This window comes from Hyperolius riggenbachi, chromosome 7 (assembly GCF_040937935.1).
Source record: "Hyperolius riggenbachi isolate aHypRig1 chromosome 7, aHypRig1.pri, whole genome shotgun sequence".
In the NCBI taxonomy this organism is placed as follows: Eukaryota; Metazoa; Chordata; class Amphibia; order Anura; family Hyperoliidae; genus Hyperolius; species Hyperolius riggenbachi.
Window position 1 is genome coordinate 229,242,361 of NC_090652.1, and position 17,048 is coordinate 229,259,408.

Here is a 17,048-nt window from a genome sequence, read left to right on the forward strand (position 1 = left end):
CTCCTTACAATATCAGCATCCACCCCTGGTGGAGGGGTTGAATTCCCCTTTTCTTCTCCCTATCTACAGAGAGCGACATCTTAATCCTGAGTGAGGACAGGTCTAATCTCCTCACCTGCCTATACAGTGGTTACCTATACGGTAACCCTGACTTGTGAGTATATTCATTTATATACCTCTCATTACCCATTATTCCCTTCTTTTTTCTTTAAAATACAAAAAATGGTCCTTTGCAACAATCCTACAAATCAATCTTCATAAATATCACAACAAAGCATCAGAGGCTATATTCAGGATTAGGAAATCCTTCATGACTTTGACAAAGCTCATGATCTGGCTTGATGTAATGAGCATATATTGTTTCAGCAACGACACACGTTTGTTTCCGGCAAGATGTGCCCTTCATCAGGCCTTTGTATAAAAGATTCTCATAAGCTCAATCAAAAGCAAAACCAGAGACATTGTATACAATGTTTTGAAAAGAGGAGGCAGCATCTGAACCAACCAGATGCATTAACACCATCTCAAGGCAGGTATCCTCTAAGCAGCTAGGTAGGGAGTGCGTTTTGGGAATGCTACTCCAAGGGCCTTCTTCTGACAATAGGTATGTTGATGCACAATAACAATTGTACAATAGGAATTGATTGCATAAAGTCTCACATTCTCAACATATTTATTTATTGCCACACAAAGGATGACGGACCCGTCGCTGATAGATCATATGACCCGGCTGAAGCTGAAACTGCTGGAGAAGGTGAGGATGGTGTTTTTTCTTTATTTTCTGTAATTGAAGTGTTTTAGTTTTTCGAATCCATTCATAATTCTTTTTTCTTGCATTGCTATATTCATGCAAATGGCATCTTAACTTTTCAAATGCGTGATTAAAATCCATCTAAACCCAAATTTAAAAAACACACAGCTAGACTAGTGGTGACTAGTTCTGTACTGCCATTTATTGTTCATTTTTCCTTACCACTATTTTCCATAGGTATTGGGCTGTGAGGCTGCTAACACTGAGTTTCCACTACCTAGTTCTGGCAGTCTTTATGCACATACCATGCTTTATGCACATACTTTACTCTGTGGGAGCAAGCACCACCAGAACTTTAACCACTTAAGCCCTCGGTCGTTTTCACTTTATGCATCCAAGCAATGTTCACCTCCCATTCATTAGCCTATAACTTTATCACTACTTATCACAATGAACTGATCTATATTTAGTTTTTTCCGCCACCAATTAGGCTTCCTTTGGGTGGTACATTTGGGGTCCGTTAAAAATGGCGCCAGTTATCGTAGTTAAAAAACGGCGCCCCATAGAGAACCACTATCGCTCGTTATTTTTCGTTTTTGACAGCTAAAAAATAGCGCCAGCTTTAAAAACGATATTTATCGTTTATATTTATATTGCTCCCAAACGATATTTATCGCTTTAACCCTTGCTTTGCTGCCGTTTGGAAAATATCTGCCCGCCGGCTTTAATGTTTAATAGCAAAGCCCCCTTAAAGGCTAAAAACACCAAATTTGCAGGGAACGTTAAGAAGAAAATTGTGAACAAGAGGAACATTTTTTTTTCAAAAAGACCTTATAGTTTTTGAGAAAATCGATTTTGAATATTCTTCTTCTGACCGTGGGAAAATTAAACGCCCGCCGACTTTAGCGGTTAATAGCAAAGCCCCTTTAAATGCCAGAAACACCAAATGTGTAGGGAATGTTAAGAAGAATAGTGGGAACACGAAGAAAAAAAATTGTTCAAAAAGACCTTATAGTTTTTGAGAAAATCGATTTTAAATCTTCAAAGAGGAAATGTATCTATTTAAATTGCGTACTGACATTTCCGTGGAAACTTTTTCTGCCGACTTTAGCAGTTAATAGCAAAGTCCCCTTAAATCCTAGCAACACCAAATTTGCAGGATATGTTAAAAAGATACTGGGAAACAATATTTAAAAAAAATTGAAAAATTTTATTTTATTTTTTTTTTAAATTAAAATTTGTGGGTTATGTTCAGAGTGTGGGAAATTTTTTGAAAAAAAATGACATGGGGTCCCCCCTCCCGAGCTTCTGTAACCCCTTGTCTCCGATGCAGGCTGGGATAGCCAGAATGCGGAGCCCCGGCCGACTAGGGCTTCGCACCCTGAGCTATACCAGCCCGCATGGTCCATGGTATGGGGGGGCTTCGGGAGGGAGGGGCCAAGCCTTCCCCTCCCCCCGGAGCCCTTGTCCAATCCATGGACAAGGGGCTCTTCCCCACCTCCGGTGCCCCAGGAGGAAGTGGGGGCGACGACTCCCTGGGGGGGGTTCATGGTGGCATCTGGGAGTCCCCTTTAAGAAGGGGACCCCCAGATGCCCACCCCCCTCCCAGGAGAAATGAGTATAGGGCTACTTTGTACCCCTTACCCATTTCCACAAAGGGTTAAATGAAATAAAAACACAACAACGAGAAAAGTCCTTTAATGTTCTAAATTAACCAGAAATACTTACCTGTACCTTTAAGAAAAAAATCCCACGTCAATTAGGTCCCACGACAGTATCCTCCATCTTGCGACCTTCTGATACATGTTGATTGAAGATCTCCGCCGCCCTGACGCCACACACGCCGCCTCCGCCGCACTGCTCTCAGCTATACTTAGTATAGCTAAGAGCAAAAAGCATCTTTAAATTTTAGCTCCAATGGTCCCCATTGGTTCCTTAACAGACCAATGGGGATCAGGAGGATCCCCATTGGTCGATAAGGAACCAATGGGGAGCCTTGGAGCCAAAATTTAAAGATGCTTTTTGTTCTCAGCTATACTTAGTATTGCTGAGAGTTGCATCTATGCATCTATGTAGACGCATTAGCGCTAGCTGCCGCTGCCCTCCCTGCCTCCCCCCACCTGTCACCCTCACTCATGCTGGCACCCATGGGTGCATTGGGTGCCAGCATGGGTGAGGGTGACAGGTGGGGGGAGGCAGGGAGGGCAGCGGCAGCTAGCGCTAATGCGTCTATATAGACGCATAGACGCAACTCTCAGCTATACTAAATATAGCTAAGAGCAGTGCGGCGGAGGCGGCGTGTGTGGCGTCGGGGCGGCGGAGATCTTCAATCAAGATGTATCAGAAGATCGCAAGATGGAGGATACTGTCGTGGGACCTGATTGGCGTGGGATTTTTTTCTTAAAGGTACAGGTAAGTATTTATGGTTAATTTAGAACATTAAAGGACTTTTCTCGTGGTTGTGTTTTTATTTCATTTAACCCTTTGTGGAAATGGATAAGGGGTACAAAGTAGCCCTATACTCATTTCTCCTGAGGGGGGGGGGGGCATCTGGGGGTCCCCTTCTTAAAGGGGACTCCCAGATGCCACCATGAACCCCCCCCCAGGGAGTCATCGCCCCCGCCTCCACCTGGGGCAAGGGAGGCGGGGAAGAGCCCCTTGTCCATGGATTGGACAAGGGGCTCCGGGGGGGAGGGGGAGTCTTGGCCGCCCCTCCCCCCCGGAGCCCCCCATACCATGGACCATGCGGGCTGGTATAGCTCAGGGTGCGAAGCCCCAGTCGGCCGGGGCTCCGCATTCTGGCTATCCCAGCCTGCATGGGGGACAAGGGGTTACAGAGGCTCGGGAGGGGGGACCCCACATCATCTTTTTTTTTAATTTGGTATCAATTTTTATTTTTTTAATGTTCTGAGTGTGGGAAATAAATTTAAAAAAAAAACCGACGTGTGGTCCCCCCTCCCGAGCCTCTGTAACCCTTTGTCCCCCATGCAGGCTGGGATAGCCAGAATGCGGAGCCCCTGCCGACGGGGGCTTCGCACCCTGAGCTATACCAGCCCGCATGGTCCATGGTATGGGGGGGGCTCTGGGGGGGAGGGGCGGCCAAGCCTCCCTCTCCCCCCCTGGAGCCCTTGTCCAATCCATGGACAAGGGGCTCTTCCCCACCTCCGGTGCCCCAGGAGGAGGTGGGGGGGCATCTGGGAGTCCCCTTTAAGAAGGGGACCCCCAGATGCCCACCCGTCTCCCAGGAGAAATAAGTATAGGGCTACTTTGTACCCCTTACCCATTTCCACAAAGGGTTAAACGAAATAAAAACACAACCACGAGAAAAGTCCTTTAATGTTCTAATTTAACCACAAATACTTACCTGTACCTTTAAGAAAAAAATCCCACGCCAATCAGGTCCCACGACAGTATCCTCCATCTTGCGATCTTCTGATACATCTTGATTGAAGATCTCCGCCGCCCCGACGCCACACACACCGCCTCCGCCGCACTGCTCTTAGCTATACTTAGTATAGCTGAGAGTTGCGTCTATGCGTCTATATAGACGCAATAGTGCCAGCTGCCGCTGCCCTCCCTGCCTCCCCCCACCTGTCACCCTCACCCATGCTGGCACCCAATGCACCCATGGGTGCCAGCATGGGTGAGGGTGACAGGTGGGGGGAGGCAGGGAGGGCAGCGGCAGCTAGCGCTAATGCGTCTATATAGATGCATAGACGCAACTCTCAGCTATACTAAGTATAGCTGAGAACAAAAAGCATCTTTAAATTTCGGCTCCAAGGCTCCCCATTGGTTCCTTATCGACCAATGGGGATCCTCCTGATCCCCATTGGTCTGTTAAGGAACCAATGGGGACCATTGGAGCTAAAATTTAAAGATGCTTTTTGCTCTTAGCTATACTAAGTATAGCTAAGAGCAGTGTGGCGGAGGCGCCGTGTGTGGCGTCGGGGCGGCGGAGATCTTCAATGAAGATGTAACAGAAGGTCGCAAGATAGAGGATACTGTCGTGGGACCTAATTGACGTGAGATTTTTTTTCTTAAAGGTACAGGTAAGTATTTTTGGTTAATTTAGAACATTAAAGGACTTTTCTCGTTGTTGTGTTTTTATTTCATTTAACCCTTTGTGGAAATGGGTAAGGGATACAAAGTAGCCCTATACTCATTTCTCCTGGGAGGGGGGTGGGCATCTGGGGGTCCCCTTCTTAAAGGGGACTCCCAGATGCCACCATGAACCCCCCCCAGGGAGTCGTCGCCCCCACCTCCTCCTGGGGCACCGGAGGTGGGGAAGAGCCCCTTGTCCATGGATTGGACAAGGGCTCCGGGGGGGAGGTGAAGGCTTGGCCGCCCCTCCCCCCCGAAGCCCCCCCATACCATGGACCATGCGGGCTGGTATAGCTCAGGGTGCGAAGCCCCAGTCGGCCGGGGCTCCGCATTCTGGCTATCCCAGCCTGCATGGGAGACAAGGGGTTACATAGGCTCGGGAGGGGGGACCCCACGTCATTTTTTTAAAAAAATTTCCCACACTCTGAACATAACCCACAAATTTTAATTTAAAAAAAAAATTAAATTAAATTTTTCAATTTTTTTTTTAAATATTGTTTCCCAGTATTTTTTTTTAACATATCCTGCAAATTTGGTGTTGCTAGGATTTAAGAGGACTTTGCTATTAACTGCTAAAGTCGGCGGAAAAAGTTTCCACGGAAATGTCAGTACGCAATTTAAATAGATACATTTCCTCTTTGAAGATTTAAAATCGATTTTTTCAAAAACTATAAGGTCTTTTTGAACAATTTTTTTTCTTCGTGTTCCCACTATTCTTCTTAACATTCCCTACACATTTGGTGTTTCTGGCATTTAAAGGGGCTTTGCTATTAACCGCTAAAGTCGGCGGGCGTTTAATTTTCCCACGGTCAGAAGAAGAATATTCAAAATCGATTTTCTCAAAAATTATAAGGTCTTTTTGAAAAAAATGTTTTCCTCTTGTTCACAATTTTCTTCTTAACGTTCCCTGCAAATTTGGTGTTTTTAGCTTTTAAGGGGGCTTTGCTATTAAACATTAAAGCCGGCGGGCAGATATTTTCCAAACGGCAGCAAAGCAAGGGTTAAAACGATAAATATCGTTCAGGCAGGACAAAAAAAAAAGTTTTAAAACGATAAATTTCGTTTAAAAGGTCTGCACTATTTTAACCTTTAAAACGATAAATATCGTTTTAAACATATATCGGGCAGAAGGGGGCGCCATTTTTTTGCCGGCGCCATTTTTAACTAGACGCGGTACATTTTGCTAAGAGCTACCTTACTGTAAATGCATTTTAACAGTAAGAATAAGAAAAAAACTGAAAAAATTCATTAATTCTCAGTTTACGGCCATTATAGATTTAAAATAATACATGCCTCCATAATGAAAACCCACATATTGTATTTGCCCATTTGTCCCGGTTATTTCACCATTTAAATTATGTCCCTATTATTATTATTATTATTTAGTATTTATATAGCGCCGACATATTACGCAGCGCTGTACAGTGTATATATATATATATAGATCTTTTCACTAACTGTCCCTCAAAGGAGCTCACAATCTAATCCCTACCATTGCCATATGTCTATATTATGTAGTGTAAGTACTGTAGTCTAGGGCCAATTTTAGGGGGAGCCAATTAACTTATCCGTATGTTTTTGGAATGTGGGAGGAAACCGGAGTGCCCGGAGGAAACCCACGCAGTGTAGTGCGACAATATTTTATTTGGAAATAAAAGAGCATTTTTTCCGTTTTGCATCCATCACTATTTACAAATATTTCATCTTTACATAGATATTTAAAAAGTTTAGACCCTTAGGGAAATATTTATGTTTTTTTTTATTGTAATGTTTTTTTGTTTTTTTTTATTAAACATTTTATGTGGGTATTTTTGGGAGGGTGGGATGTAAATAGTGCTTGATTTGGGGAAATATATGTGTATTTTAATTTTTTTTTACTTTTAGATGTAGTTTTACTTTTTGTCCACAAGATGGCAGTTTGTTTACATTACGTCACTCTAAGCGTGCAATGTACGCTTAGAGGGACATAGGATTCAGAAAAAGCAAAGCTTCCGAGAGAAGCTGTTGCTTTTTCTGCGGGGGAGAGGAATCAGTGATCGGGCACCATGGCCCGATTCATTGATTCCTGGGCTAACAAATCCGCTGCTGGGAGCGCGTGCACACCCGCAATCGGCTGCGGGAGCGCGCGGGAGTGCACATGTCCTCCTTGACGTACAACAAAGTAGATAAAGTAGTTAGTTAACCTATAACAGCAGTGAGAAGAAGAAGAATACTGTAGTGTGTTCACCATAAGATAAGCTAGAACTTTTTGAAATAGGATTTATACTGTTCATTGCCAAAGAAAAAGCTTTCAGCAAGACCAGCTTCATCACTGCTTATCTACATTTTAGGGCTTGTAAATGTATATGATTGTTTTTTCATTATTATTTAATAGTCATAATATTATTTTAAATAAGAAAACATTTTCCTTTAACAGAATTGCATTTTTCTTGTTTGATTGCAGAGGCTAGAAAATGAGCGTGATCTTGATGAAGATGATGATGTAGAAGTCACAACAGCAAGTAAGAGCAATCAATGCGTAATATGCGCTGCGCTGCATAATATGTTGGCGCTTTATAAATACAATAAATAAATAAATGCTCGTTGGCAGCACTATGATTATTCAGTGTAAACAAAAACATACATTATGACACACTGGTCCTTACACTAGTTATGAGTTACATCTACTATTTCCCTAGAATTCTAGCTTGAAAGGGAATCTGAACTGAGTGGGATATGGAGGCTGCCATTATTATTTCCTTTTAAACAATACCAGTTGCCTGGCTGCTGATCTGCTGCCTCCAATACTTGTAGCCACAGACCCTAAACAAGCATGAAGATCAGGTGCTTCTGACAAAAATCTGACTGGATTAGCTTGCATGCTTGTTTCAGGTGTGTGAGTCAAACACTACTGCAGCCAAAGAGATCAGCAGGACTGCCAGGCAACAGGTATTATTTAAAAGGAAATAAATATGGCAACCCCCATATACCTCTTGCTCACTTTAACAACCCTAACCTGCAGAATGTGAGCTGGCAAGCACCTACGTTTTACTACAGGCACTTTTTAGAGCAAGATCTGCTGAAACAGTGTAGTCTATTGAAACAGTAGCTACTGGTCTTTTTTAGTCAGCAGACTTCACAAAATTGTGCTGGTGCAAAATTGAAGGGAATGTCTCCAAAACAGTTGGCATTACCCAGAGCATGAGGACCCCAGAGGTCTTTTTTTGTATTTTACTAAGTCAGGTTAAAAGTTAAAGATACTGTAGAATAAAACTGGATGCTATGTATTCAGGGTGCAACAGCTTAAATGCAAGTAATCATAAGGCTGATTCATAAAAGTATGATAATGCAAGGATACAGGTTTATCGTTGCATTTTTATGTTACTGCTTTTTAGAAAATAGTGATAAGGCATCTGCGGCAAGTTGTACCTCTTCCTGTTGTCATATCACTGCTCTTTTCAGACACAGACAGGAATAAGTTAATACTGGCTAAGATGTCCTGCATAAGTATTGCCATCTTAAAAATAACGATACCAGTGAAAATCAGTCAGCAGGGGCGTAACTAGACATCACTGGGCCCCCACGCAAAACTTTGGATGGGGCCCCCCACCCTCACATCTCGCTTAGTCGCATTCTGCATAGGAAAATTGGGGACCGATGTGTTTTCCCCATGCAGATAAAAACACTTATGCTGGGTACACACTATGAGATTTTATGGTCGATTTACTGTCAGATCGATTATTTCCAACATGTCCGATTTGCTTTCCGACCGATTTCCGAGCATTTTCCCATCGATTTCCGTTAACTTTAAAGCAAATCGGACATGTTGGAAATAATCGATCTGACAGTAAATAGACCATAAAATCTCATAGTGTGTACCTAGCAATTAGACTTAAAGGAAACATCAGGCAATCTATGCTACCCCTAGATCTACTTACCCGGGGCTTCCTCCAGCCCCTTGCAGCTGACATGTCCCTCGTCACAGCTCTGCTCCCAGTACATACATACACACACAGCCGTATTATTTCACTACATGAGAGCACATGCTATATGGAGTGTGTATGACTCCTTATCTGTGTGGTGGACACATGCAGTCAACATAACAATGGTGCAAGAGCAGAATACGTTTTTTCTCTCCATGCCCTTAGTCTCTCAAGCTTTTTCCCCCACGGGCCCCCTGTGGCTTCAGGGCCCCCCTGTGGAGGCATCCCTTGCAGGGTCTATTGTTACGCCCCTGTCAGTCAGTCAGTGGGTGGACGTATCATCCGGTGCTACCTCCTGACAATTACCATAATTACTATCATGTCCTCTCTGCCTAATCACTCACGTATCACCACAGGATGCAATAATGAAATGTAACTACTTTCTTTTACTGCAGTTTTCTGCAGCACATTTATTTAGTGTGTAATCAGTTAATTTGGGCGTGGGATGAAGCTGATTGTATAATATCGGTAACATTACCGATCCTCTACTACCCCTTCCCTTAACTATACTTCGACTTTAACATAGCTAGGCCTAACACTAACACTCACTTACACCTAACACAAACCCCCTACCCATGATTAACATTATCTACCCACCTATGCCTAACACTCACTGCCCACCACCCAGCTATGTCTAACACTAGCCTCCCCATACCTACCTCTGCTATGCAGACTCATCGCCAGCCACTTCCCAGACTCTGGCAGGAATAGTAGCCAAATTCCTCCACCGCTAACTAAGAACCTGGATTCACAACCGCTAATAGTCCACTGCTAACAGTGTCAGATTGCCAACCGCTACCTCGTATCTGCTGCTACCTTCACCGCTTTAACCATTAGCTGGAATTTGGCTATAAAACTTCAGCTCCCGGCACCCAAATGACCCTGTTGGTGCTGTCATAGCCGCCCAATTTTACTGTTTTCATCACAGATAGTTACAATGGTAATCACTGCTATAATTCTCATGCTACTGTAAATCAGCCCCTAAGCATATGAGATTTTAATTTTAGAAAACAATAAATCATATAAATAAAAAAGGGGCAATTAACAAAATAATGTAGAGCAATAATGCTTTACTGAGTTTAACATTTGACACACTCTCTGTTGTCGCCAGGGAGTTACGATGGACAGGATGAAGCTCTGCAGTCTGCATTACGTAGGAGGAAGGATCTGCTGCACAAACTGAGAGTGAGTACAATAAGACACAACACAGTGTTATCAGTGGATGTGAACGTGTTACAGAAATACAGAATTGTGTCGTTTTAGAAGAAATGCACACATTGGCAGATAATGTTTTATCTTTATTTTTGTGTGTTCATTTCCAGGAGCAACACCTTCTGGAAGAGATCGCTCGACCCCATACTTGGGAAGGAACACGAAGGAAAAGAATCAGTATAGAACCCATAGCAGCGCCAATGCCGATTTATCACACAGGACCGCCAGCAGAACCACCAGTGCGCTTTTATCCACCTCCTCCTCCACCAGAACCACCCAGAATCATTCAGCAGCAGGTCTGTGCATCCTCTGTGGCAGGCAGCCAAGAAAGTGTATGGCATTACTACTCAATATAGAGATACACAATTAATCTTAATTCCCTTTTATCTTTTTTTTTTTTTTTAATCTATACTTTTCTATTTCCATCTTTATCCCTTTTCCTATTTGTGTATGCTTTCTTTTTCTCTTCTTCTTCCAGCATTTTCATATTTAAACTTCAGTTTTCTTTTGTAATTTTCACCTGTAAACTTCAATCTACTCAGTCATTCTATTTCATTCTTCTTCTGTTATTTTCGACTGTAAATAATACTTCATTCTACTTCTGTCGCTTTCACCTGTAAACTTCATTCTTCTGCTTTCATTTTCATCTGTAAACTTATTTCTTACTTCTGTCATTTTCATCTGTAAACATATTTTTCTTCTGTCATTTTCATCTGTAAACGTCATTCTACTTCTGTCATTTTCATCTATTAACTTAATTCTTCTTCTGTCATTTTCATCTGTAAACGTCATTTTATGTCTTTAATTTTCATCTGTAAACTTAATTTTACTTCTGTCATTTTAATCTGTAAACTTCATTCTACTTCTGTCTTTTTCATCTGTAATCTTCCTTCTTCTTCTTCTACCATTTTCATCTGTAAACTTCACTCTGCTTTTTTGGTCTTTGTTTTCTTTTATCATTCTGCCTTCTGTTCTTTTTTTTGTTCTATCATCTTGCTAGGAGATCATCATCTGTTGCCCCTCCCTGTCGTAATACTGATCTGAAGCCATGTCAGCGATCATTTGAATTTTCCCCTGAAGCATCCTATTGGTTTTTCATGTTGGCCAATAGTCAATTCAGTAAGAAATAAGCCCCCTCCTGGCTGGAAATTCAATATTTGAGTTTGTCTCTGAGTATACCTATTGATCTATTTAAATTCCAGCTCTTGGTTTTCACACCTTTACCCTGACCAGCTCTTGGTGTTTGTAAAACAAAAGAAAAAACAGGGCACCGAGAGCCCAATAGTGCAATATAGTTTTAACAGAGAAAATCTGTCTAGATAGTTAGTGCAGAATTATACTCACAAAAAAGGGTCACCAGCAGGCAACCACTTGAAAGGCAGGTGGGGAGAATTGGTACCCGACCCCACTCGGGTATAAAAGTCGCTCTCTGTAGACAGGAGAAAAAAGGGGGCGTACCCCTCCACCAAGGGTGGATAAGTAATATGTATCAAACGCAGATAGAACAGAGGCGCCAAAAAGAGTAAAAACACTATTATTTAAAAACAGTAAAAAGAGGGAAGGTAAGGTGGACTTACCTCCCTCTAGCAGTGGCCACAGCACCGCTTCCTCAGGCTATACAGGAGTTCAAAAAAGCTGTATCCAATCCAAGTATTGAATGAGCGCCTCTGTCAGAGGCGCTCATTCAATACTTGGATTGGATACAGCTTTTTTGAACTCCTGTATAGCCTGAGGAAGCGGTGCTGTGGCCCGCAAAACGTGTTGCATCTTTAGGAGTTACACTGTTTAATAAATGCATTCTACCCTACCTCAGAGTTTTGTTGTCCACTGCTAGAGGGAGGTAAGTCCACCTTACCTTCCCTCTTTTTACTGTTTTTAAATAATAGTGTTTTTACTCTTTTTGGCGCCTCTGTTCTATCTGCGTTTGATACAGCTCTTGGTGTTTACACCTTTACCCTGACTTAGTGAATCACCCTCCTCATGACACATGAGGCCTGATGCACGAACAATGGCAATATTGCTGGTACTAATGCCAGCAGAGTATCCCTTGTTGTGTAATTAGCCTGACCCGTAGTACAAGAGTGCTATTGCCAGCGGTTCGTGCCAGAGATTTGCGCATGGTTTCACTTTTCTGACCAGCCAGCAGGTGAACCCTTAGGACTCATTCACACTGGGGTGCTTTTCATGAGCGTTTCAGAGCTTTGCTAATCGCTGATGATCAGCGAATCGCTGTAACAATGTATCCCCATTGGACCAGTGCAGCATTTGCAATTTGTATAAATCACAAATGTGCTGCATAGCGCATTTCAGCCATGTTTGAGATGCAATTCTCCTTTCCCCAAATGAGAATCACAAAATGGAATTGCCCAAAAACTGCCACAAATTTGCGCATCAAAATCGCTCGGCGATTGTGAATGTGTTTTGCTATCAGAGTGTGAACCAGCCTTTGGAGAGATGTTGAACTCAAGGGTCGAGAACCTCACACATTTTTGGCACAGCTCAAATTAATTAAATTGGGCTGAATCAGGAAAGGTGTCGTTCATCAACACATTGCCCCTTTTCTCAGTTCATCCTAAACACTGGCATGGATATGGCCCTGGATGACTGGAGTTTGACATCCCTGCCTTGGAGGAAAGCAAGTTGTACTGCAGTTCCAAAACATATGGCCATGAAGGAGGTCTCCTGTACAGCATTTAGCATCTATACACTGTTTATATTCACTTACCATCCTGATTGCTATTAGTTTGCCCTAAACTTTTTTGGGTTTAGTTGTGCTTGATGTATGACTGAAACCTTACTATTTTCTTTGAGCAACTGCTCTGTTTTGGCTGCAGATACCTGTGTTCCTAAATCGTCTCCTCTGTATCTATTTACAGCTACCCCAGCAACCAGCCACAATTATACAGCAGCTACCCGCTCAGCAGCCACTAATCACTCAGATTCCTCCTCCACAAGCCTATCAGCCACCAAGATCAGGCAGCATTAAAGAAGGTAAGACAACATAACAATGTTTACTATATAGACTTTACTCAAAAATAGCAGCCACCCAAAAGTGCAAAATGACTATTTTTTTTTTTACCAAGACAATCAATATCATGTTATCCTAGTTTGCTACTAAATATATATATTTTTCCTTTTTTAAATACAGTATACTGATTAACCAGTAACCACCCCATGGGAGTACTCTTCCCGTCCCAGGGGCGTAGATATTCGTCTATGGCTTCTGATGTGTGGCGCATGCGCACCTGCATTCGCCCCATGACTGACAGTTACAGGATAGATTGGTGAATGGGAACATATTCCCATTCACTAATCTACTGTAAGTGCCGGATTTATGAAAAATCCCTGCTGCAACAACAGCAGAGATTATTCATTGAAAAACTGTAAGGCTAATTTCACAGCAGGACATTGTAAAGTTGCAACCAAACATTTCAATGCAACACAACAAAAAAAGCGGTAACGCAGATTAACGCTGCATTATCATCACATAAAGTAGGTACAGCAAAGCATATAATCAATGAAAAGTATGCTTTCCTGTACCTGGTAACCAGTGGCGTAGCTTAGGAGCATTGGGCCCCGATGCAAGTTTTACATGCCCCCCCCCCCCCCAAGCACTCTATACATACAGCGCGCCAAAACTTGCCAATGGCAACTACAGTGTCAGAGGTGCAAGAAGGGGATGGGGAGCAGTTTGTTAATGATTATCACTATTCAAAGTATCTATAAAAGTAATTATTATGAGCACAGGACCAATAGAGAGCTAATACTGCAGTTCAGGGAGGGCCCTACGGGGCCCCTCTGGCCCAAGGGCCCCGATGCGGTCGCAACCTCTGCACCCCCTATTGCTACGCCCCTGCTGGTAACGTGTGCGTTTAGAAGTAACGCACTGCAGCAGCACTGTGTTACCATAACGCTACACGTTACAATGCAACTCTAACTGTGAACAGTGCAGAGTTTTAATTGCATTGCGGTAAGCTGCATTTTAAGAGTTTATAATGCAGCCCCGCAACGTCCCAATTCACACTACTTTCACTTTCCTCAAAATATAGAAAGCTTTGATTCAGCTTTCTATACTTGATGGCACCATCTAGTGGACAAAATTAATAATGTACTTGACTATTATTTCAGAATCAGAATCAGAATCAATTTATTTTCGCCAAGTAAGTTTGCACCTACAAGGAATTTGTCTTGGCAGTTGCTTAACAAACACAAACAAAAACAATACAAGGACAGACAGTGTGAATATTACAAGTTAAGGACATTATAAGTATAGTGGCAGTAAGCAATGTGAGAATTGTTCATGTTTAGTTCTGTGCTGATTACTTTCAGTCCTAGCAGCTCTAACGTGGTTCAGCATTAAGTATGGCTACCGCTTGAGGAAAAAAACTGTTCCTGTGTCTAGAGGTTTTGGTAGCGATTGACCGGAATCTTACTCCTGAAGGCATGCGCTGGAAGATGGAGTGAGCTGGGTGAGAGGGGTCAGAGGCAATTTTGGATGCTCTCTTTCTGCACCTGCTAGTGTAAAGAGGAAGGGAAGGTAAGCTACAGCCAATTATCCTTTCAGCTGATCGGATGATGCGCTGCAGCCTGCCCTTTTCTAATGCTGAGCAGGAGCTGAACCATACAGTCATGGATGATATTATGGTGGATTCGATGATTGCAGTGTAGAACTGCACCATTAGATTTTGAGGTAGGCCAAACTTTTTCAGCTGCCGCAGATGGTACATTCTCTGTTGTGCTTTCTTGACAATAGTGGCGGTGTTGTTGTCCCATTTTAAGTTGTTTGAGATCGTGGACCCAAGAAACTTGAATGACTCTACTTGGGTTATTGTGGATCCATTTATGGTTAAGGGGAGGTGCTGGGGGGGAGATCTCCTAAAGTCTATTATCATCTCCATGGTTTTGAGAGCATTTTGTTCCAAGTTGTTGGTGCTGCACCAGGAGGAAAGCTGTCCCACCACATGCCTGTATGGAGACTCATCCCCGTTTTGAATGAGACCAACAACTGTTGTGTCGTCTGCAAACTTCAGAACCTTAACAGATGGATCTGTGGAGATGCAGTCATTGGTGTAAAGTAAGTACAGCAGTGGGGAAAGCACACAGCCCTGGGGTGCACCAGTACTGACTGTCAGAGAGCTTGATGTGAGTTTACCAAGTCTAACACGCTGTCTTCTGTCAGTTAAGAAGTCGGTTATCCATTTGCAGAGGGATTCAGGTATGTGTAGCTGGGAGAGCTTGCTGTGCAGCAGTGATGGAATTATGGTATTAAATGCAGAGTTGAAATCTATAAATAAAATCCTGGTGTAGGTTCCTGGGATATCTAAATGCTGTAGTACATAATGCATACACATGTTCACGGCATCGTCTGCGGATCTGTTAGGCCTGTAGGCAAATTGCAAAGAGTCCAGCAGGGGATCTGTGATGGATTTCAGATAAGTCATTATCAGTTTTTCAAATGCTTTCATGACCAGTGATGTCAGGGCAACAGGCCTGTAATCATTTAAACATGTAGGTTTTTTTTTTTTTTGAATTGGTACAATAGTTGCGCTTTTAAAACAGGCAGGAACAATTGAGAGTTCTAGAGATGCTTTGAATATGTCTGTAAATACAGGCGCTAATTGGTCGGCACAGAGATTCAAGCATTTCGCAGACACAGCGTCTGGTCCCATTGCTTTCCTGGTGTTTTGTTTTTTAAAGAGTCCATTTACATCAGATTGGCATATTGTTAGAGCATGCACATCTGGGGACAGGTCAATAGATTGTGTCTGGCCTCCTGTGTTGTGTAGTTGCTGAGGCACCGCAGGGGGTGGAGACGTTGGCTGGCAGTTTGCCCGTGGCAGAGATGCAAATTGACTTGTTGTGTTTGGCTTTTGTTGGTAGTGTCAAACCTGCAATAAAATGTATTCAGTTCATCTGCAAGCTGCAGGTTATGTAGTGAGGGGGGAGAAGATTTCTTCCTGTAGCTGGTAATTTCATGTAGAGATTTCCATATTGTGGATGAGTCGGCGTTAGAAAAATTTTCCTCAAGTTTTTGAGAATAATCTTTTTTTGCGGTGGTAATGGCTCTCTGCAGTTTGTATTTCGCAGCTTTGTAGAGGACTTTATCGCCTGTACGATATGCCCTTTCTTTATCGAGGCGCAGCTTCCTAAGATGTGATGTGAACCAGGGTTTATCGTTATTGTACCTGGTGCACTTTTTTGTGGGGATGCAGGACTCTTCACAAAAGGTAATATATGATGTCACAGCGTCAGTGTATTCATTTAGGTCACTGGAGGATTCTTTAAATAAATTCCAGTCAGTTAAATCAAAGCAGCTCTGCAGTTTTTCTACAGCTTCACTAGTCCATTTCTTAACTGTGGTCACTACAGGTTTGGCAGTTTTTAGTCTTTGGATGTATGTTGGGATAATTTTCATCTACAAAAAAAAAACATGTAAATAAAACCCCGATTAACCCCTCTCTGTCCTCACAGTTACTATAATAAAAAAAAATGTAAAAAAAACAAAACAACGTGACAGAATTTAAAAGTGAATACATGAAATTGTTACGTTAGTGACCTAATTTTTTAAATAGGGGTGCCATAAGGGAATGTTTTAATTACAGTAGCTCTTATTATTTTAAAACTATAGTGGCTAAAAACTGAGAAATATAGATTTTTTTTGTAATTCCCTTTAAAATCCATCCTATACAATAAAATGCAAGTGTCCCTGCATCATCCACTGAATGGTTGTGTGCCCCTGGCTTTTTTGTACTGAGCATGTGCGCAGTCAGGGCAGTTAGGACACTGGGCCGGATCTGACAGTTTGCTGTGTGTGGTTCACAGAGGTTCTCATTGCATTGTGAGAAATAACAGCTTTTTCCAACTGCCAAGCAAGCAGCTCCCTGTGTGCATATACTTCAGACAGTTGTACGAATTCACACTATCACCACCACACCACAGGTCAGCAGTCTTTGACCTGTACGCCGGTGCCAGACTCCAGCAGGTACACCACTCCTGCTACCCAAAAGTAGAAATAGAACAAA

General features: G+C 42.7%; 1 protein-coding gene across 1 annotated transcript in view; it reads left to right on the forward strand.

Annotated features, from left to right (window-relative positions):
• The first annotated feature begins 694 nt into the window (after positions 1-694).
• The window catches only part of LOC137526145 (uncharacterized protein C21orf58-like), a 30,793-nt gene continuing 14,439 nt past the window's right edge, over positions 695-17,048 (forward strand). Inside the window, exons 1-5 of the mRNA XM_068247364.1 lie at positions 695-754; positions 7,296-7,353; positions 9,926-9,999; positions 10,137-10,322; positions 12,903-13,017. Coding sequence (XP_068103465.1) covers positions 695-754; positions 7,296-7,353; positions 9,926-9,999; positions 10,137-10,322; positions 12,903-13,017 — 493 coding nt within the window. The remainder of the gene's footprint in view (positions 755-7,295; positions 7,354-9,925; positions 10,000-10,136; positions 10,323-12,902; positions 13,018-17,048) is intronic.